The sequence below is a fragment of the Lactuca virosa genome, chromosome 2 (assembly GCF_052849685.1).
Source record: "Lactuca virosa cultivar CGN04683 chromosome 2, Lactuca_virosa_CGN04683_v6, whole genome shotgun sequence".
NCBI classification, from domain to species: Eukaryota; Viridiplantae; Streptophyta; class Magnoliopsida; order Asterales; family Asteraceae; genus Lactuca; species Lactuca virosa.
In genome coordinates, this window is record NC_136427.1 from 198,352,424 (window position 1) to 198,376,443 (window position 24,020).

General features: G+C 40.3%; 2 protein-coding genes across 2 annotated transcripts; one reads left to right on the forward strand and one right to left on the reverse strand.

Annotated features, from left to right (window-relative positions):
• The first annotated feature begins 8,720 nt into the window (after window positions 1-8,720).
• LOC145158124 (zinc finger BED domain-containing protein RICESLEEPER 2-like) lies at window positions 8,721-9,646 on the forward strand. Its single transcript, XM_079077060.1, has 2 exons — window positions 8,721-9,216; window positions 9,576-9,646. Exons 1-2 carry the CDS (start codon window positions 8,721-8,723, stop codon window positions 9,644-9,646), a joined length of 567 nt encoding a protein of 188 aa, XP_078933186.1.
• Window positions 9,647-16,024: 6,378 nt separating this feature from the next.
• On the reverse strand, window positions 16,025-16,675 carry LOC145158125 (uncharacterized). The gene has a single exon (XM_079077061.1). It carries the CDS (start codon window positions 16,673-16,675, stop codon window positions 16,025-16,027), a length of 651 nt encoding a protein of 216 aa, XP_078933187.1.
• Window positions 16,676-24,020: the final 7,345 nt, after the last annotated feature.

Sequence of the window (24,020 nt, forward strand, 5' to 3'; positions counted from 1 at the left end):
AGCAACTCCAAGGTTCCTCTTTGTTTGCCATCCTTTGGTGATCGCGAAATTTAACATGATGACCTTCATCATCGGACTGACCCACTACAATCAACATCTTTTTTTTAAAATGATATATTTAGCATTCTTCAATGTTTAATTTGAATCTAAGGAACTTTTGAGAACCATATCCCTAACTCCAGTGATATTCAATCTTTTTCTATCTGCTAGAATCACCTTCCTACTATAATGCCTAAAAAATTTCATTATCTATCTGTAATGGTTGACATGAAATGAAGCACATGAATCCTTGATCACCGATTTAATCCGGATTTGTACACAACAATCAACGTATCATTAAAATATGTTGTCATATTTACCTCAATGTTGCCTTTATCTATTGAGGGTTTTGGTAATTGGTTTTAAAAGTGACCATTCTCTTTGAAATTTCAACATGTAATATCTTTTTGTTAACATCTCTTCCTTGATTTTGATCTTCTTCTACTAATCTGTTAGATTTTCTACCCTTATCTTATACACTCATCAAACTATTAGAACTTTCCCTTACATTCCTTCTGCTGATATCATCATCCATGATCAAATCGTGTGTCACACCCCCGAACCAGACGGCGGAAACGTCTGGGGGTTTGGTGTGACTTTCAACATTATAGTATCATTACAGAGTATATAATTGAAACATAACATCATCATCATCACACATGTAATATAACAATATTCATTGTGTACATCGAGTATTGTATTTGAATATTACATGCCAAAATAGTCAGAGTATGATGAAACAAAATATAACACAATATCCATTAGTTTGTTTCGTTCATCCTGCTTCAACGGTTTCCTGATAATACAAGTTAATTTAAAAAGGTCAACATAAAAATGTTGGTGAGTTCATAAGCATGTTTGTGAAAATGATTTGTATAACTTTGAAACCACCAAAAAATCCTATATTTTCTGCAAATTGTTTAGTATGTTTGTGTCAGATCTTGTATTAATACATGTATGTTATTGTTTATTTGACTAAAAGGGTAAAGAGAATGTAGGGAGAATGTAAAGAGCATGTAAAGAGAATGTTCCCAGACAACCCGATGTTGTCTGTAAAAGAGAAAGCTGTCATACCAATCCCCGAGGTTGAGTACCAGTACGAGTATGTTTCCGAGTAATCCAAGAGAAAAGAGAATGGTCTTCCGTAAACTTCATAACGTTAATTCCTCTAAGTGAGCCGTCATAATCATACTAAATAATAACAATTTCGCCTGTCTTGGCGTTGTTGGACGCCGATTTTGATTATAAGGTTTTCGTCACCCTAGACTGAGTTAGTCTAACTGTAGCGAACAGCTCAGGTGTGGGGTGTCATCCCCGTATAGATCTATACACAAATCCCCGCTCTCCCTCCAAGAGACTCTGGTTATAACTACAGGCTACGATCGTACACTTAATAGGTGTCAACCGACAAAACTCACTAGATCCTTAATCGAATTTACGCGAAGAAAGGTATAAATTCATTCCAGGCCCAACGAACCATGTAAGTGAGCCACTAAGACATCGCTAAACATGTGAGTCATTTCAAGACCTAATAGGAATGAGATTTATATAACATGGGCCCGAAATATATGTAAAAGGACAACTAAGGCCCATTTCACATGTAAGGTATTTACAGGCCCAAATAGCACGCAAATAGTATCCAAGGTCCGTCGCACATGTTAATGGGTCAATGAGGCCCAATAAACATATAAATAGTATACAGGACCTATCAAACATATAAATGGGCCACAAAGGCCCAATAACCTAGAAAGTGATCAAAATTAATCCGTTTGTTAGTTTATCATTGGTTTTGGTTCAAGTATTCACTAAAATAGCATAAAAGCCCACTTTTTGTAAAAATGACGTTCTTGGCCCAATAAGGCAAAAATTTACAATTAAGGCGCAATTTTTGTAAGAATAACACTTTAGTCTCCATTTTGTTCAAAACTTGTGTTGATGACTAGTTTGTGGTAAAAATAACATTTTAAACCCATTTTTGTCAAAAATATCATTTTTGGCTTGATTTTTGTGAAAACACACATTTTTCTGGTTTTGGGCTTTTCTAACCTTGTTGTTGGAAAATTTGTAGAAAAATCATCGTAAGTCGAAATTTGGATCCGTAAATTCGGGAAGTTTGGAAATTTTGTTTACTTTGTTCACAATTTTTCTCATAATTTTTAATGGCTTCTAACAAGTGTTAAATTGCTCACCTTCACAGGCTGGTCCGAAATTATTTCAAATCTGATTGGCAGTTTTGTAAAATTCGCCAAAAATTGTAGAAAAACCGTATGAAAACGTGGGAATAATCATTTTAAAGGTATAAACCTGAAATATTTGCATGTAGAACAGTTTTAAAAAATATTATCATTTAGGTGGTCAAAACAGTTCGAGATTGGACCAAAACTTTCCTGTGAAAGGCTGATTTTTTAGTTTAGTTTATAGATCTTGGAACACAGCACTCATTTTTACTATTTTAAGTGTATAAATCCCAGATCTATTAGTTTACATGTATTATATGTGATAACACATACTTTTCTCAAGGTTTTCATGTAGATCCAAGTGATAAACTTAATATTCTTAACATAACCACCAAATAAATCATGAAAAACACACATATTCATGCATACACACATAGATCTACACAACACAACTTGTATTCTCCCCCAAAACAAAGTGAAAATCGAAAATAGGGGGTATGAACTCACCTTGGGGTGATGGATCGGTTTTGGTGAAGAAGTGGAAGAAGATGTTTGATCCTAGCAAGCTTTCTTAAGTAAATTTTAAACTTAGATGGTTCTAAGAACATGATCCATAAATATATAGATGTAAGAGGAGATCTTTGAAGAGATCAAGAAGTTAAATCATAGATCTAAGTGAGAACTTACCAAAGTTGATGATCTTGAAGAAGAATTTCTTGAAGTATACTCTAATTCTCGAAAATTTAGAGGAGAGTGTAGGAGTGTTCTTGTGAGCTTTCCTTAAGAGATTTGTAAGTAAAATGAGTGTGTGGTGGTGATTTTTGGCTCTATGGCCGAATTTAAGAAGGATAGGAGGAAGTGAGAGAGTCTTGCCCAGAAGTATGTGATTTACATTGTTGTATGGTGGTGTTTTGTGCATGGATTACCACAATGCAACATTCAGGTGTCAAGGCTTCCATCCACTTATTATCTCTCTTTTTATTATTATTATTATTATTGTTTGGATCGAGAATGGGTAAGAAGAAAGGAAATGAGAGGGTTTGGGCCCCTTTCTTGTCTTAGTTCGAGTTTATGAGGCCCACAATAAATATGTGTCGGCCCATCGGGCCGTTAAGATGGTTCACGGCCCATTAGAGTCAAGGAAATGGAGTTTATGGCCCAACTTGGCCCAATAGGGATAACATAAATTATTTTTAGGTCCATAAAGCCCAATATGTTAAGTTTTATGAATGTGGGTCCATTTAGAACCCAATTAGGGTTTTTAGGCCCAAAATAGTTCAAGTTGAAGGTTTATTGGTCCATTAGGCCCAATAAGAGAATCCTAGTCCATAGTGAACTTGAACCGGGATGTCTAGGGGTTTCAACTCATAGATGAACATATGAGATGTATTGTATTAGGTTTTGACCTTCATTCCAGAGTTTGGATTCAAATGGATGACGTTGATTGAACATAGGGTATGATATTCACTTAGAGTACAAGCCTTACAATAGATGATGTTTTCATGAGAATAGAATTTCCTAGCTAAAATTGCTAGTTGTGACATCGTGAATGCCTTTAAAGGTAACATTATTAGTCATGATGAAATGCTAACCGTGGTAACGTTTCCAGACCAAATTTCACGCAAAGATGATTATAGAAACAACGCCTGAACTTCGTCATCAAGTTTAATCTCAACATATAACAATCCTAATATTATCTAATTAATCATTGAGATTATTTGTCACTGAATTACCTTATTTCATCTTTGTACTTACCAACTATCAGATTAATAATACATTATTCATCGTAGATGGTTTCTTATACATGTTAGATAACATATTGATCAGCTCAAATATTATTCCTACGTTGACAACGTTGTAAGCAATGTACCAAGAGCTCGTTGATCTAACAAGTTCCAATCCTCCTGCTTCATCACTTAATGTTGTCTTTCATTCAGCGGTTCGTGTAATTTTTTCTGGTAGATATAATCTTCATCTTGTATCTTCCAAAAGCCAAAATCATGACATTTAAATTTATCAATCTTAAGCTCCCTACTTTCAACATAACTTAGATACCATTTATTAAAATATGAAACGTTAGAGTGTAAAAAATGAGAAAGAAAAACCTACATAGGGGGCAGTTGAAGGCCCATTACGCGGCCCATCTACACCGGTTCTAAGCAAAACAATGTCATTTTACCATTTCGCAGATGACATATCTTTTTCAATTACGTCGTGTGCGAAAAAAATGGTTATTATGGAGATGTGATAAATTTTTAATTATTTCTTGGAAAGTTTTTAATATGATTAGCCATACTTGTTTTTTTCTCTTTTCTTAAACAAACCTTAATGCTTAAATAGATGGTAAATGTGATATTAATGATAATTAAAGGAGATAAAAAAAGAGGATGATGAACACGAGATGACAACTTTAAATATAAATATATGGATGATTAATGTGTAAGGTTAGACATTATTGTTTCCGATTTTCGGAAACGATGATAACATAGATAGGAGAAATAGACTAATTCTATTTGCACCATCAATTGCTTCGTGTACCCTATGTGTGAGTGGGTGAGTGTGTATGTACCCCCAATGATATGACAATTTATGTGAGTGAGAGGTACATATATTAACACCCGAGAAATATAAAACAGAAAAGACACTTTTGTCCTCGTATTAATGACACATAACTTCACAAACATATGAAGATAGATGTGAGTGTAAGTGACTGATACTTTCCATACAAAATTATGGTCACAAAAACATTTTTTGTAATGTTAATATGTCAGAAGCACAAAATAAAATGTTACCCACAAAAACCATAGTCTATTCTTGAGATTTACTCTATTATTTTTCTCTTAAAATATAAAGTTAACAAAAACATGAACTGTTGTGATATGTGTTTGGGACTTAACACCGTCACTTGATAATTCCCGCTAGGTAACGTCATGTAATCACAAAAATGAAGAGATAACGTCGGTCGATGTCCGGGAGGTGGTGTCGGGACAAAGCTCCGACGGTTTAGTTAGTATGTGTATGAGAATAAGGTGATTAGGGTTTTGGAGAATGAGGATGCGATCCCTTCTTCTGGAGAATAAGGGTCCTTTTATACTTTTTGTTCAATGCACATGATCCTAACGGTGAACTTTGTCCCGTCTGGGCCGACATGACGTGGAGGAGTCCCATTGGTGGATCCTGCACCACTAGTTATCATCTGTTATTGGTGCAAAATAAATACTGGACAACGCCCTGAGCACTACACTTGTCTCTCTAGGAAACAGCCAACTGTGTTTTTGCTTATTATGGATCAGAGATTGTCGTCAGGAGTTGGACCTGGGTGCGAGGGAGCCAAGCTTCAGGGTCCTAGCACGAGGGCGGGGGCACCAAGCATCAGGGTCCTAGCACGAGGGCAAGGGTCCAAGTCTGGCGCTAGGACGGTTCACGATAGGTAGTTAGGTCGTCCTAAATATGATATTTAAGTTATCTTTAACGTATTCCTAATGGGATATGTTAACAAGTCCCCTAGCCTAGTAGACGTCAGCGTAGGGGTAAGCATTTGGACCGGTGGACCGGACCAGACCGTATTTTGGACCCCCGGGCCGGTTCTCGGTTCTAAGATTCCATCAAAACCGTTCCAGTTTTTTTCCTGGTTCGGTCCGGTTTTTACCGAGTTTTAAACCGGTTGGACCCGCTTTAAAAAAATCAATTTAGTTGGCTTTGTTGCTTTGAGTCTTTGACGCCTTAGACGAGTTGACGGTCCCTTTCCCATAACCAGTACGTAGCGTACCAATTACCAGACGCAAACAAAGATCAACTTCGATCATCGAAATCCTAGTGTGGAGTGTGGACGTCGGCTGTAACCCTTCTCTCAAGTCTCAACCTCGCAAGTCGCAAGTCTCGATTTTACAGGTTTTGTTCCTTCTCAGTTCTCTCAACGATCTCAACCTTCTCGGCTTCTCCCTCTCTCAAGTTTTGATTCAAGTGAAAATCGATTTTTGTGAAACTCAAGTGTTCAAGTGTCGATTCAGAAGTAATGGAATCAAAAATCCTGAATGCTAATTGGATTGGAGGTGATGATGATGAAACTCAAGTAAGGGTTATGATTTTTGGTTGTTTTTTTGTTAAGTTTTGTTGAATTAACAAAGAATGTTGTTATATTTAGTTGAATTCTTGTGAAAAAAAAAATTATTGTTATTATATGTAAACTAGGGTTATGATTTTTTGTTGATTTTTGTTAATTTTTGTTGAATGTCATAAAGTATGTTGTTATATTTAGGTTATTTGTTGTCAAAAAGTTTTTTTTTTTTTGTGATTGTATGTAATCTAGGGTTACGATTTTTGGTTGAATTTTGTTAATTTTTGTTGAAAGTTATAAAGTATGTTGCTATATTTTGTTGATTAATTGTGAAAAAGTTTTTGTTGTGACTATATGTAAACTAGGGTTACGATTTTTGGTTGAATTTTGTTAATTTTTGTTGAAAGTTATAAAGTATGTTGCTATATTTTGTTGATTATTTGTGAAAAAGTTTTTGTTGTGACTATATGTAAACTAGGGTTACGATTTTTGTTTGAATTTTGTTAATTTTTGTTGAATGTTATAAAGTATGTTGATATATTTTGTTGATTAATTGTGAAAATATTTTTGTTGTGACTATATGTAAACTAGTTATGAATATTGATGAAGAGGAATTTATTGAGAATACACCACAAATTAATTTAGTTGACGATTCGGCAAAAGATGATCAATCAAATTTTAACAAACGAAAAAGAACAAATGGGAAGACAAAAACAAGTCACAAAAAGTGGCAAAGAAAGATCCTCTTGTTGGGACACATTTGATAAAGTTATGATAGAAGAGGATGATGGTGTCAAAAGAAGATATGGAAAATGTCACTGGTGTGAAAGGCTACTAAAGGCGGATGTGGAAAGAAACGGGACTTCTAGTTTACTCAAACACGCAGGTAGGTGTCAAAAAAACCCGGATAAGCTACAAGGTCAAACTCAAACCAAATTGAATCTAAAGGAGTCAAATGGGGAGACTAGTTTTAAAACATGGAAACACGACGACGCTAGGATCAAAAAAGCATTACTTAACCTTATGTGGTAGGCGAACTACCTTTCAAGTTCGTTGAAAACGAAGCTTTGTGGAATACACCAACGCACTTAATGCTAAGTTCGTGTTGCCATCTAGACATACGATATCCCGGAATGTTTCCAAGTTTTACATAGAAGAAAGAACCAAAATGCTTCAATTTTTAAGTAACCCAAACACCACTATACATTTGACGACGGACACTTGGACATCTTCTTGTCAAAGGACTACTTACATGGTGGTCACGGCTCACTTCATAGATGAGAATTGGATAATGCACAAGAGAATTATAAAATTTAGGGATATAGATAGCCCTAAGGGAGAGGATATGGGCCAAGAATTACTCGATTGTATTCGCCGATGGGGAATGAAAAATGTCATAACCATTACCTTGGACAACGCCGCTACAAACGACAAGGCAATTGACTTTTTGGTCAAAAAGTTGTCCAATCTTTACGATGGTGGAAAGCATTTCCAAGTTAGGTGTATGGCCCACATTTTAAACCTTATCATAAAGGATGGACTAAAATACCAAAACTATCATGTTGAGTGTATCCAAAAGGCGGTATGGTATATTAGATTGTCACCACAAAGAATAAACAAGTTCAAGAAGGCGATGAAAGATTGTGGCTTACAAACGAAGAAGTTTGTATGTGGTGACACCCATACCCGATGGAACTCGACTTTCGAGTTATTGAAGTCCGCATATTAGTTACGAGAGGCATTTATGGAATTTGGCGTAAGAGGTAATATTTATTTTTAAGTTATATTTCAGCTTTTCAACAACATTTTTAAAATTTTGTAATCTGTGTTTTAAGTCGGATTGACACGCGGTTTTTTCCAACGTTTAATTTACAGTTTGTAGATGAATTTAGACTATAATTTTGTTGATTTTGGTATTATATTCAATGAGTTATAGTCTTTAAAAGTTGAGCTATCAAAGATGAAAAATTTCAGCTTTTCAGCAACATTTTTATAAATTTTGTAATCTGTGAAAATTTTTAAACAACCATAACTCATTTGTTTTAAGTCGGATTGACCTGCGCTTTTTTCCACCATTTATTTTACAGTTTGTAGATGAATTTAAACTATAATTTTTTTGATTTTGGTATTATATTCAGTGAGTTACAATCCTTCAAAGTTGAGCTATCAAAGCTGAAATATTTCAGCTTTTTAACTATTATTTTAGACTATAATTCTGAATTTTATGTATCTTTGATAGATAAATCATATGAAAGGGATCTCAGTAGAGTACCGTAAAATTTTGACTTTGAAGTTGTAACCGAAATGGTGAAGTTATTTGAAAAATTCAAGACAAAAACAGAGCTTGTTTCGGCTACATAAAAACTTTGGTACATCTTTTTATCCGGGAAGTCTTAGATGTGGACATGCATTTAAGAAAGTGGTCAACCAAACCAATGTTTCTCGAAATGGTAAAAGACATGAAAACGAAATACGACAAGTATTGGGGTGCATACAACAAGATGAATGATTTTATGTACTTTGCGGTTTTACTTGATCCTACCACCAAATCATCTTTTTTGTTACATGCTTTTAAAAAAATGATCGGGTACATGGAAGTGATGGAAACACCATTGACCCCCGCAGACATAGACATACAAGCACATCAAATGGTCCGAGAGGTTGAGAATAGGATGGAGAATTTATTTATGACCTACTTGAAACGATTTGACAACGGTGGATCATCTCAACAAGAAGCGAGTCAAATAGTCATTGATGTTAATGATGATAACGATTTTTTCGGTGATTTTCTTTGTACGGGAGGTAGCAACTCGGATCCAACAGATAACGAGTTACGAACTTATTTGAAAGAGAATATAGTTAATTATAAAAAAGATTTTTCAATTCTCGGGTGGTGCAGAGTAAACGCGATTAGGTTCCCGACAGTTGCTCGGATGGCGAAAGGTGATTACTTTTTTTTAGTCTTTCATAGTTTCTTTATAAAATAATGTTGTTACAATTTAATCCTTTCTTGTTAGACATATTGGCGATACAAATCTCAAGTGTGGCGTCCGAGTCCGCGTTTAGCACACATGTGGTAGAGTTGTAAGTGAGTATCAGACTAGTTTATCGACTTTGATAGTTGAAGCTTTGTTATGCACCCAAGATTGGGTGAGAAAGTCTACAAATCCGATACAATGTTGATGACATCTTGAACGATGATGATATAGCTTTGGGTAAAAAAATTACAATCTTTGTTCTTTTTTTATACAATTATTACTTTTTATTAAATACTAACAACATTTTCATTTGTGTTTATGTAGAGATTGCACAAGCTTTAAACATGTTAGATATGGATGACAATGATATGGGGAAGAGGCCAATGGAAGATTAGATTATTAGTTTATGAAGTTTGTTAGTTTGATTGATTTTAAAGTTTTAACTATGATTTTTGGTGTTACGGTAATACTTTTGTATGTTTGTCTTATGATTGTTAACTTTTGTTGGTAAACTTGATTTATATGTTAGTTGCTTTTATTTGGAAAATTAATTTTGCAAGTTATAATATTATACATCAAGGTAGATTAGTTATGCATGAAACAGAAACAGAATCATTTTTACAAGTTGTATCGTATCAAACTCAACAACATATTTGTTTTAATGAGTTCTATCAAACCCAAAACCTTATTCTAACGACTTGTACTCTATGAAATTAAAGTTGTACCGGTCCAAACGGGTCCAAGAACTGGAAAACCCGGACCTGGACCCGGACTCGGACACGGACATGAACACGACTCATCTGATCCGGTCCACGGTCCACAAAATTCTCCATAACTAGTCCAGTCCAAGAGTGGGTCCGGTCCGGTCCGGTCCAAATGCTCACCCCTACGTCAGCGTTGGCCTAGCGTAGTTGAGTTGTTGTAACCTTGATCTACACACGTGTTCGGTGAAGATGGACTTGACGTCCGCTGATGTGACGGAGCCATCAGCGCAGGCGGTTTCATCATGGTAACTTTTCGATATTCCCACTTTGCATTTAAATCTTCCCTTATCAAGGACGGTTTTCCTTCTTACACTTCCCATTCTTCAACCGTTTATGTCTTCTCTTTGCTTACCCTCTCTTCTTTCCCATACTTACTCTAAAGAAAAATAGCGAAACAACTATCCGAAATCGAGCGAACCCAATATGAGTTTGAGGCTCTTCAGACCCGGTTCGGTTTCATGCCCGAACATGGGGTGTAATTTCCCAGGAAAGGGGCGATCATTTCTCGTCTACTGTAGGGCAAGGTCATAGTCCCCATTCTTATCTTTGAGGCAGATCTAACGTTGCCGACAACTGATTTTTTTTTTATGAAATCATGAGCCAATACGGCTTCTCCACGGATGACCTGTCAACCTTGGAGTGCTACCTTAGTTCTAGGCCTTCAAAGCCTATTTCAACTCTTCCACCCAACCTGGCGTCCATACCTTTTCTTAAAGGCAAGGCATCCATGCATTCATCTTTATCCAGAAAGTGCCCAAGAAAAACTGGAAAGACAAGTGGCTTTGGGTAAATCACAACCTGGTTGGTTACGGCTACCCCCCTCCCCGTGACCGTCTTCTCCGACCGGTCGCCTCAACTATGGGGTGTGAGCCTAACCATGGCGCAGGCGCTGAGAGGTATTTGATTCAATGGGGAAGACTGGGAGGATCACATCTTAGCCACGTCAGGGATGAATGCCGCCTGGAGGGCTCTAGGGATGATGCCCCAGTTATTCGTGCTGCTTGTCTTTATAGGTTACGAGAGGATCTTGTCCTTTGAAAAAATTATGTGGGGAATGTATAAGGGCAATCTACAATACTATGAGGTACCTCTGGTGGAGACCCTTCCGCCTCCTTTAGCTCTGATCGAGCCCTGGCGGTTGGTGCTCCCCCTTTTGTCAGGGACGAGGGAGATGGTCCTCAAGTTGATCCAACTTTGGTGGATGCCCTCGTTGAGGGTGTCTCTCGCGATGATACTCCGCCTCCGAATTTGGAATATGAACCAACGAAAGAGGCAGCATGTGGTGGCGGTCGGGAAACTACCAAGCGACGAATAGCTTGGATAGACTCCCCATTTGCTGGAGACGTTGGCACTAGTACTATCGGAAAAAGTCTCCGCAAGAGACGTAACATGGACTTCTTGTTGGGGGATTTCAATGTTTTGATTACCATCCTCGATGATGATGGTTCATACCTGTCGGAGAAATGGACATCGAGGCAATAGATTTACCTCATGAACCAAAAGAAGAACTGAAGCATGACACCGACCTCGGTGGTGGAGAGTCTGGGAGGAAACCAAAAGTTGACTTCCAAACCACCCCTGGCTCTACTTCACCTGCCATGAGAGACAGTGTTGCTGCAGGTGCTTCCCCTTCAACTTTGGTGGCTCCCGGCGTCTTTCTCCCTGAGTGGACTCTTACTCGTGACTCTCTACTTACACAACATTGGGTTGCGTATGAGTGGAGCTGTCACGCGGTCCCTCTGGCCACTACAGAAACACTAGAGCTCCTATCTAACTCTGATATGGATAACATCTTGCAATACGCAGTGGCCCAGGTCGCCCCTTACTTGGTGGTTACCGCCGATCGCCTGCGTCACGTTAACCCGGATTTGGCAGAATTTGTTGCTGTCAAGTCTGAGTATGGAGATCTAAGGGAGAGGGTGTTGGGCCTTAAGGCCAATAAGCGTAAGTTTGAGGAGCGTTGCAACTTGATGACTGGGGAGAAGGAATCTGCGGAGGAGCATATGATAGGTTTGGATGTAGAGGTAGAGCACCTGTCTCAGAAGGTGGAGAGCTTGGAGGTGGATGTAACATCCTAAAAATTTCAGCAAATTTTAAACTTTTCAAAACAAGCCATTTATTAACAAAAGTGTTTACAAAAACATTGTCTCCAAAACATGATTTAAAATCAGAATCTCCCAAGATCTAATCCGTTGTAAACCCAAGGATGTGTACGGTCACGCCTTTGCCTTGCCACAAGTCATCTGAAGAACCCGAAACCATAAACAAAACTGTAAGCACAAAGCTTAGTGAGTTCCCCCAAAGTACCAACACCCAAACAAATAGCACATAAACAACAACAGCATGTATTGGGTCCACAGCTAAAAGACTAGATTACCCATGAGCCCACAATATGAGTCTAGCTTGCCTATTAGGCCCACAGCTCATATTTGGCTTGCTCTTGAGTCCACAACATAAGTCTGGCTTGCCCTTGGGGCCCACAGCTTATGTCTGGCTTGCTCCCAACCCAATCAGCCGTCGGAATGGAATACGAATGTTCAGTCCTCAGTACGAGTCTGACATACCAACCGGTCCTCATCTCGTATCTGGAATGCTACTGAGCCTTCAGTATGAGTCTGGCATGCTCTACCCGACCCTCAGCTCAGATATGGATTGCTCCAACACCCTCAATCCCTCAGTACGAGTCCGGATTACCACCGGGTCCTTAGTTTATATCTTTAATGCTACTGAGCCCTCAGTATGAGTCTAGCATGCCCTACCCGACCCTCAGCTCATATCGGGAATGCTCCAGGGTTTTTTGGCTACAACACGAAGCAGTACAACCTCAACCTAACACAATATGCCGACAGATAACAAACATATACATATAATCGTGTAGACAGAATCACAGGTAGTCCTACTGATCTACCAGACTAGCATATCAAGACTAGCATGCATATCTATTCCATACTCAGCATATCAACAATATCAGGTTATCCAAGCAATGGGTCGGCCTTGGTGCCTTCGACCCGTAAATACAGTGAGGAAAACTCACCTCTCACTGTTGAATCATACATACCATCTCTGGCTGCTGGCTGACAGAGTCCCGAACCGCCAATAACAAGACAACACCCCATCAACAGCTGATCCCACGAATATTCTCTAACTGCATATCCGCTAAAATCCACGTGCTATCAGATACCAAAATGACAACCCTTCAACATCTAGCCCCTAACTCACAATATGAGTCCAAAATATGGTAAAAGACTTTTTTACCCTTCCTCAAGCTTGGCCCAAAGCCAAGGCCCAAACTGGATGACAAAAGGCCTAAAATCCAAAAATAAACATCTAAGGCCCAAATATGGCCCAATTTTCCAAATTGGGCCCAACTCCTTTCGTGGGCCTTTACCCAAGAAAGTCCATCAAGTCACAACAGCCCAACCATAAAATCCAGGTGGCCCAACATGGCCCAACATGACCAAGCCCAAAACCGAAGCCCAAAACGAAAAGGCACAATCCTGCTAAGTATGCGGGGCGTATTCAGCCTGTTCGCTTAGTGTACATCATGGGATGCTTGTACGTGCAATGTACATACTTGTACGCCCATCATACTCACCAGCCCAAATCCAACTTCCAAATAAGCACTTAATCCATTAAGACTTGGATCCAAACTCATATCTGACTTCCCCAAAGTGGTTAATCACATAAAGTTGCCAACTTTATGTGCATGCATGGCTAAATGGGACTCTAGAGCTCAAGAGAGCTTAATACTTGACTTAGTACATGCATAGAACCAAAACCACCATAAAGTCTTTATGCCCAAGGAACCCATGATACAACCAGATCTACAATTACAAGCTTCACAAACTACTTAAACTCCCAACCATCAACCAAAAGGATCAAAATGACCAAAAATGAACCAAGAAGAAGATCTATGAAATGAAAAGGCAAGGTTGGACTTTATACCTCCCAAGCTACCAAAAGTAGATGAAATTGTTGGATCTCAAAGTTTTCCTTCAAACAATAAGTGTTCAAGTTCCTCCTTCATCTTCTAGATCCACAAAATGAACACCAAATCCTCACCCAAGGCTCAAACACCCAACAATGGAGGCTAAGACTCGTTTTTAGGGTTTTTGGGGCTTTAGAGGCTGATAAGGATGCCAACCCTAAGGTATAAGGAAGTTTAAATAGGGTACACATGATTAAAATTTAGGGTTTAGACACCCTTCGTACGCCCATCGTTCTCCTCGTACGCCCAACGTACTCCTCGTACGCCCAGCGTATGAGGCCGAACCTTCGCGACCAAGTCTGCTGACTATGCTTAGCGTAGGAAATAGTATGCCTCGCACAATTTCCCTTGCACGATTACGCCCTGCGTACTCCCCATCTACGCCCCGCGTACTAGGGTTTTTCCCAAAAACCCTAATTTCTTCCGAAGGCCATAACTACTTCATTCTAAGTCCGTTTCCGACGAACCTTATATCCATGGAAAGCTTAAGGGAAGCCCTACTCTTCTAGCAACCCATCATTGCCTTAGAACTCCCTGAATCATACCCAATATTCATAAAGGACCGAGTTAGCAAATTAAAATTATGCCCTTGGGCTCCGAAACACCACCGAACACTCGGATCACTTAATTTACATCACCCGCACCGAAAAGGGAATGATTCGGAACTGGGCGTTATAGTAGAGAAAGAAGTGTTGGAGGGGAAAGTGAAGCAACAAGGCGATCAACTAGTTGCAAAGGAGTCGAAGCGGAAGGTCTTGGAAGAGGATATGGCTTGGCTACTCCAGAAAGGCGCCGTTCGCGTGGTGGACTGGGTAATTGAGAGCGTTGAGTTCTCGTTGGGGGTCCGATGGATGAAGGCGGCGTGCATGGCCGCCGATGTGGAGGGTGGCAAACAGGTGGTCTCGGAGCAAGTTGCCTCCGGGAAGTTTTCCCCTGGAGAGCCAAGTGCTATCGTGGAGCATACCTAGGCAATGTATGTCTTTGTGAAACCTTCGTGGAGAAAGACTTTGCCTCCTACCTTTATCTTGGTGAGCTTGATATGGAAGGCTTTCGCCAATTATACAACGATCCTGACACTGAAGAGAACCAACCTGAAGGTAGCTCCTCTAAATTTGGGACCTCCTCCACTCCTCTTGGCAACTCATCATTTCCTTCCTCTTAGTTGTTTGATGTTTAAGAAACAAATTTAAACAATTCTTGGCAAGTCATCATTTCCTTAGAAATTTTTTGAGTGTAATTCCCATTCGTTTGTGAATTTTTTAGGACCCAAAGAATACTCTCTTTTGGTTGATTAGATTTGTTTATTCTTAGCCACATTATTTTGACTTTGCCCGGGAGTTTGCTCTAGTAAACTTGGGTCTCGTTCTTCTTTTGAGTCATGGGCTGATATGATTAGGTCGAGGCCTTGGCTAGTTTTTTTACGTGAACCTTGACTGGTTCATTTTTTAGGGTATTCCTTCTTGAACAAGGTTTTTCAAGTACCCTTTCAAGACTTTATTCTAAGTCTTTGTCTAAAGAGATTTACACTCTAGCTCTGGTCGTCTAAGTTAAGCTGAGATCGTCACCTCGAGGCGTTTAAGACTTAGGTATTTTCTATATCAAAGGAAAGGTTATGAGCCTTTGAAGCCTTTGTTCATGTCATAGGTAAAGGTGATAATCCTTTGAATTAGATTGACACGTTTAGGAAAAAGGTTATGAGCCTTTGAAGCCTATGGTTGCCTCCATGCATCGATTTCGCTCAAGTAACGTGGATCATCAGTCCTTGTTATCACTTGGTAAATGCGCACAACCACTTGTTGAAATGATGTCAAGATTAAATATAAGTAAACATCATAATTGTTTTTGGAAATAGTCATTTTTTATCATTCTATTGATAACACTTTGGAGATATCAACATTGTCTAATGAGCACGAAAGTGGGCCTAAAACTAGAGCTATTTGATGCGGTGTGATTATCCTTATTGGAATTAAGTCACATTTCCCTTTCCCTTAGCATGCCTTATTTTGCCTTTTCTATTTGCTCTAGGAGTAAAAGTGGCGCAAGTTGTGCGTGTTCCAATTTTGGGGGATGGGCCTCCCATCTTGTCCTTCTAGAACATAAGCTCTATTTCGATGTGTTTCTATAATCTTGTGCGGTCCTTCCCTAGTGACACTTAATTTTCCCTGAGGTTGTGCATGGTTGAACTCGTTCTTTCTCAACACCCATTTTCCTACTTTGATGTTTTTCACCCACACACGCCTATTGTAGTAATTTTCAGTGTGAGCTTTGTAGGCAGCTTGGCGAAGCTTGGCGGCTTCACGTTTCTTGTCAAGCACGTCTAGGTCTTGACATCGCCTAGTTTCGTTGGCATTTGCTTCGAAGTCCATTACTCGCAACGATCCTGCCAAAATATAAAGTGGGAGAACACCTTCCATTCCATACATCAAACTGAATGGTGTTTCCCCAGTGTTGGATCTTGATGTCATGTGATACGACCAGAGAACTGTGGGTAATTCTTCTACCCAGACCCCCTTAGACCTCATCGGGCACTTTTTAAGGCCATTGACAATGATTTTGTTTGACATCTCGGTCTGACCATTGGCTTGGGGATGTGCTACTGAGGTAAATCGACGATGGATCTGTTTTTTTTTCACACCATTCTTTGAAGGGACTTCCTTCAAATTGAGTACCATTATCATTGATTAGAACCCTTGGATTGCCAAACCGCGTGAGGATGCTTTTCCACATGAATTTTATCATCTGTCTCCTTATGACCGTGGTCAGGAGCTCGGCCTCTATCCATTTGGTGAAGTAATCAAATTTGGACCAACAATGTCTATGCCCCACTGAAGAAAGGGCCAGGGGCCGCTAAGACTGGTAAGTAGCACGACGGGTTGGTTTTGGAAGGGAGCAAAGGCCTGGCACTCCGGGCACTTTTTGGTGAGCTTGGCCATATCTATGTAGATGTCTAGCCAATATAACCCAAGACAAAGTATTTTTCCAGTGAGTGCCCGCACACCTTCGTGTGCTCCGACTTCTCCCGTGTGGCTCTCCTCCGAAAGAGACTATCCTTCAGAGTTTTTTACGCATTTTAGCCATGGTGCCAAGTATCCCCTTTTGTATAACTATGTGTCCATTACAGAAAATTATGGTGCCTTGATCTTGAGCCTTCTTGCCTCTGTGGGATCATCTGGGAGGATCCCATGCAGCAGATAATCTATGAAGGGTATGGTCTAATCTGGAGTTGTTGTTATAATGTCGACCTGTTTGTTATCAATGCTTCTTTCCGGGAGAATTTCCACTAGACCTTCTTGGTTAGGTGATCGAACGATGTTGAGGCTAGCTTGCTAAGAGCATCGGCCCTCATGTTTTTTCCCTGGGGGGTCTACTTGATCAAGAATCTCTTAAATAATTGTGCCAATTCTCGCACCGCATTCAAGTACCTTTGCATTCTTTGTTATTTGGCCTCATACGTGCCCTTGAACTGGTTGGTGATGAGGAAAGAGTCACTGAGTGTTGCAAGGCATTTTGCTCCAACTTCTCGAGCTAGCCGAAGGCCTGCTACAAGTGCCTCATATTCATCCTCGTTATTGGAGACCTGAAAGTTGAATTTCAAAGTGTATGTGATTTCGTCACCATTGGGGTTCGTAAGGATTAGACATCCCGGCTCGCTTCCGACTCTAAGGGGTTTACTGGCAAGACCGTCGGTGTGCCTATGAGTGTATCTTGGATCTCAACTAGGAAGTCCACCAATTCCTAAGCTTTGATGTTGGTGCGTGGTCGATAATCTATGTCATGCTCGCCTAGCTCGATCGCCCATTTTGCTAGGCGTCCCAATTTCTCTGGCCTCAACAGGATTTTTTTATCGGATAACTGGTCAAAACCTTAATCTTATGAGCTAGAAAGTAGCGTCTGAATCATATGGCTGCATAAATTAATGCAATGAACAGTTTCTCTAAGATCCGGTAATTGAGCTCAGGACCATGTAACGATTTGCTCACGAAGTGTATTGCTAATTTCTTCTTGTTCCTCTCAAATTCTACTACCGATGAAATGGCTTCACTGGATACTGCCAAGTACATCTGCAAAGTTTCTCCCGGCAGGGCACTCGCAATGGCTGGGAGCTGATGCAAAGCTTCTTTTAGATGTTGTAGGGCTTTGTCGGCTTCTGTTGTCCATTTGAATTGGTTCTTATCGATACATCCTTTAAGAGTTTGGAAAAGTAGGAGAGCTTTCTCGGTCGACTTGGCGATGAACCTTCCAAGCGCTATTAACCTTCCATTGATCTCTTGCACTCCTTTGAGGTTGTGAGGGGTTTTAGAGTCGAGGAATTCCTGTATTTTGGCATGGTTCGGCGATATTCATTCATTAGTTATTTGATAACATAGGATTTGGCCTTCCTCCACCCCGAAAGTACACTTACCTGGATTTAGCTTCATTTATGCCTTTGTCAAAGTTTGGAAGGTTTCTTCAATTTCACGGAGCAATGCTGCCTCGTCGTGGCTTTTGATGATAATATCATCGACATATACCTCGACATTACTATCAATTTGGTTTGGAAACACTCGGTTCATCAGGCGCTGGTATGTTGCCCCGGCATTCTTAAGACTGAATGACGTCTTCCGGTAGTAGAAGGTACCACGATCGGTATGAGAGGCCATTTTCTCCTCATCTTCTCTTCTCAGCTGGACTTGATGATAGCCTTTGTAGGTGTCAAGGAAGCACTTGAACTGAAATCCTTCCAAGGACTCGACCTTTTGATCTATCTTCGGGATGGGCTAATGATCCTTTAGGCAAGCATTGTTCGAGTCGGAGTAGTCAATGCACATCCGACATGATCCATCGTACTTTTTCACCATCGCTAGGTTCGCTATCCAAGTACGAAAAATTGCTTCCTGGAGGATGCCTGCATCCACCAGCTTTGCCACCTCTGTATTGATTGCCTTGCTTCTATCACCCGCTTGCCCCCTCTTTTTTTGCTTGATAGGGGTGCTCCCCGAGATAATGTTCAAGCTATGCTCAATGACCTCACGATCGACCCCTGTCATATTTTTAGGTTGCCATATGAAGACCTTGAAGTGATGCTTCAAGAGGGAAACTAGCTTTAGTTTTGCTTCTTCTGATTGGCTATCGCCTATTCGGACTGCTTCCTCCAGCTAATCCGGGTGAATGATGTGCTTTTCTGTGTGGCTGCAACACCCAACCAATCAGGTATTTCCATTATTATCTAAGGGCGTACGCATGGTGTAATTCCTTAAAAGAATGCAGATGAATGTGAGTACACAGTGCGTAATAGGCTGATGAGAAAACCCTAATTTTTAGGGTTTGAGCCCTATATAATGTCATTATATGCCTTGAGACCCTCCCACCTTCAGCCTCCATTCTCCCATTCGACTCCTTGCAAACCCTAACCATCATTTATGAAATATTGAGCTCATTTTGGTGTTTGGTGTTCATCTTTAAAGGAGGAAAGAAATACATTGAGAAGTTTCAAGCCTTATGGATCTAAGTTTTTCACCCTTCAAGCAACCTCTAGAAGGTATCAAGTTCTAAACTTGATGAATGCTTCACTAGATCTTGATAATTATTGAGTTTCTGCATATTTTAGTCCTATAATCTTGGTAGATATAAGTGTGGCCTACTCTAGACCAAATGAGTTGTCCTTTCAGATGTTTGTAAGTGTTGGTAGTGATAAAAATGTGATCTTGGCCCCCTTTGTCCCATCCATGCAAGAGTTATGAAGCTTGTGTTTGTGGGTAGTAAGTTAGGGTTTGGATTTTGAGCACTCCTAGTCATGTAAAGTCATAAAGTTGGAAAATTTATGATTAAGGGGTTTATTTAGGACTAGATCCGAGCACTGGACATAAGTTCTTAATGGAATAAGCACTTAAGGAGAATGTTGAAAATTGGTCAAGTACGTCGGGCGTACCAAGTGGTACACAGCGCGTACTAAGTTAGAACCTCATTACCAGGAGAGGACTTTACTATGTCATACGTAATGATTAAGTACGCATGGCATACTTAGCCTACGTTGACTTATTGACTTTGACCTTTGACCATGGGTTTGACCAAGTTTGATTTAAGGGCATTTTGGGTAATTTGAATAGTAGTTGGAGATTAGGTCCCTATTTATTATATACTTAATCGGCAGAGGCAACATTTGGAGCAGTGATCTCCTCAACTATTTTTCAGACTGTGAGGTGAGTTTCATCACTGTACTTGTGGGTCGAAGGCACCAATGTCGGTCCACTAGGTTAATAATCTTGCTTTAGGATGTTGCTATGATGTAGTGATCTATTAATACCTACATGATTATCTATTTTTTGTTATATTTTTATTTATTGGATATGTCGACATAGTGCGGTTGGGCTGAGGCAATATTTCTCTATGCAGAAGCCAACAAACATGGGAGCAAGCGACGCATAAGCTGTGGCCCAGAAAGGCAAGCCAAAATTATGATATAGGCTCGGGAGCAAGCCATACATAAGCTGAGGGTTGGTAAGGCAAGCTAGACTTATGTTATAGGCTCGGGAGCAATCCAGACATGAGCCGTGGGTCAGGAGGACAATCCAGACTCATGTTGTGGGCTCAGGGGTAATCCAGCCCGATGGTTGTGGACCCAATATGCAAGTTGTTATATGTTTATGTGGTGGTACCTTGGGGGGACTAACTAAGATTTAGCTTATAGTCTGAATTTATGGTTTCATGTACTTCAGAGAACATGGGCAAGGCGAAGGCTTGATCGTGCACACCATCCTGGATTTTATAAGACTGTGATTTTGGGGTACTCTGATTTATGTTTATGTCTTTTGGAAACTATGTTTTGTGAAACTTATGGATTTGGATTGCTTTTGATTAATGAAAATTTTGCCTCAATTTTTGGGATGTTACAAGTTGGTATCTGATCCTTGGTTTGAGAGAATTGGATGAGCATTCATGTGAATTCAGACTCAAACTAAGGATCTGCAAAAGTTTTCAAATTATTTTCAACTTATTTTTAAAAGTAACCAATGAAGGATGCAATGTGTACGATCATTCGGAGCAAGAAAGTATTCCCCAAGATACCCACGTTGTTATTTGTTTATGATGATTATGATAGAATTGCATGCTAGTTGTAGGTTAGGGATCTTTAGGAATTACATGACAAAATTGTGTAAGTTATGATGCCTGATAGCCTAGGGGAATTTCTTGTATGCTAGATGAAGTTGACATCATGATTGTAGTTGCTTGGTGTATGCATCATAGTTTTACATAACTAAGATTTTATAGCCCGCGAATGTTTGATTTAGCCTTATTTCCTATTCCTTGTTTGGTTGTGGGCTTAGGGTAGAATCAAATATTTGACTATCTATGGGATCCATCATTATGTATGATTAGTATGCACGAGTGGTTGCAGGGTTGGTGGAAGTTTCATGAGTGAGCATAGGTTATGGTAGGCCAACTTTAGGGATGATTAGGCACTTTCGAGGGAGTGAGTGTAGGATGTATGTGTATCCTAGTTGTTGGGTTTTGTATCCGGCTGGTCTGTGACAATCCATTGAGACAAATACAGGTAGGTGTGGAAGGTAGTATGAACCCGTACTACTGGAAGCATAGGACCCGTACGCGTAGCAAGGATGTCACAAACCCCAAGGGTTTGTCTTTCTGTATTGATTGTAATAACATGAATTGTGGCATTTCGGATGCATTTTGTTCCATTTTCAGTATGGTGTACACAAGAGGTTCTGGATCAGAAGTTGGCGGCCCAGAGGGGTTAGATTTGACGGATGATGACATCCGCAAGATGATCACCACTCAGGTGACCGCGACTATCAGGGAAGCGATCCCAGAGTTCTTTGGGTAAATCAAGACCGTGAAGATTGAGATTTTTGACAAGCGATACGCCACTGTGACTGAGGCTGCTGCTGCGGGGGTTCAGGGGAGAGGGTCATTCCAGTACCGGGACTTCAGTAACACGAAGCCCCCAGAGTTCAACGGGGTCAAGGACCCAACTATGGATATGAGATGGATTTCTCACGGGCAGGTATTCTTCTTTACTTGTTCCTGTCCGGAGGAACAGAAGGTCAGATGCGCCCTGAACATTCTTTGTCTGGGCGTGAAGGACTAGTGGAAACTGGTGACCGGTTCTTATACTCCTAAGTAAAAGGCTATTGTTACTTGGTAGCTATTTTCTGAGATGTTCCACACTGAGTATGTTCCCCTGGTGGAGAGTGAGAGGTTGGCTTAGGAGTATATGACGTTGAGGCATACGACGGAGTCGGTGATGAAGATCACCAAAATGTTTACCAAGAGGGATCATTTTTCCATGAGTATTCTGCTTCAGAGCACGCCTAGATGTTGCGATACTTGAACATGCTCAAGATTGGATAATTGGTAGTTTGTGTCTACCCAACAATATCGTACTCTCTCCAAGCTTCAAGATGTTGCGCGGAGGCGGGAGATTGAGATTGAGACTCAGACGAAGGAGTAGAGGCATGCTTCGGTTCAGTCACAGCCTGCAAAAAAGCACTTTAATTGTAACGCCTGGTCCCTGGTATGCATTCAATTTATTTATTTATTTATTTTGAAAGAGGAACTCGACGAGTTAGTGGCCTTAACTCGTCGAGTAGAGGTTTGATTATGTGCGGGATTTGAGCTATCTACTCGTCGAGTGAAGAGCCCTCGACTCGAAGAGTAGCTCGGCCAGAGTGAAACCCTAATCTTGGGGTTTTGCACCCTATTTAAGCTCTTTAACCCCCATCCCTTGGCCTCATTTCCAGCCTCCTTATCTGAAACCCTAATCCACCAAACCCTAGAGCTTTCTTTGAGAGTGTGAGCCATTGTGAGTGATCTTTGTGTGCTTTTGAATCTTGTGGAAGAGGAAGAAGATAGAGGGCTCAATAGGGAAAGTGTAGATCCAAAAGCTACACTCCATTTGCTACATTTTCTGGTAATCAAGTTTCTATCTTGGCTATTAGTTCATTAGATCTCTTTATGTCCTCTTTATGTGGGTTTTTGGTCCAAGATTGGTAGCTTTTGGGAAATGATCGACCCAAGAGGGTATTCTTCTAGATCGAGTACCTAGAGAGGCTGTTATGACATAAAGGTGAAAACTTTATGCCATTGGAGCCCCCATGCAAGCCTTAGAGAGTCATATTGGCCTTTTTAGCCCCAAAAGGCCATGCATGTGGAAAAGGTGGGAATTTACGTGTCCAAGTGGTGTTAGGGGTTTAGATCTGAGGTTTTTGAGATTGAGTTTGGTGTAAGGAGGGCTTAAGGACCAAGTTCTAGGTCCCAAGGAATTAGGGTTTGAGCTAAACCCTTTAAGAAGTGGTATTAAGGGGTAAAGTCAGAAACTTTACCTTTAAAAGGACATTTTCAGGGTTTAAGTGAAGTATGAAGCTTGGATCTGAAGTGTAGGGGCTTAATCCATTAAGATAGCCCAAACAGACAGGGGAACTCGGCGAGTCCAGTAAGGGACTCGACGAGTTGAAGGCGATTTTTCCCGATTGTATGCTAGGTAGAACTCGACGAGTCTGCTAAGGGACTCGACGAGTTGGCTCGGCTTACCACGAATCTGAATAGTAGTTCCGGACTACGGTCCGATGCCGGGCGGGGCCCGATGTAGGTTTATATGCTTTTCTAGATTTCGATCCGATGCCGAGGAATGCTTGTATGCTTGATGTCTTTTTGATTCTTGCATGTGTTTGTATTGTATGTTTCCGGACTTCGGTTCGATGCTGGGGCGTTCCCGAGGAATGTTAGTATGTTACCGGATTACGGTCTGATGTCGAGCGGGGCCCGAGGAATCTTTAAGTGTTAATGTTATATGCTTAGGTTTATGTGTATTACTGATTTTGCTCATATATATTTCGAGATGTGTTCCATGCCGGGCGAGGCTAGATGCTGGGCGGGGCCCGATGCTGGGAAAGACGATGCCGAACTTGACTCGATGAAGTAGGGACGGGGCCCAAGATATGTTTATGTGTTATGTGTATGGAATGTGGTATTTGGGGAGACTCACTAAGTTTCGTGCTTACAGTTTTCAGTTTCGGTTTC

Coding starts and splice junctions, on each gene's coding strand:
- LOC145158124 (XM_079077060.1), top strand. CDS start 8,721: ATGGTAAAAGACATGAAAACGAAATACGACAAGTATTGGGGTGCATAC. Junction 9,217..9,575: donor AGTTGCTCGGATGGCGAAAG/GTGATTACTTTT, acceptor GTGTTTATGTAG/AGATTGCACAAGCTTTAAAC.
- LOC145158125 (XM_079077061.1), bottom strand. CDS start 16,675: ATGGTACTCAATTTGAAGGAAGTCCCTTCAAAGAATGGTGTGAAAAAA.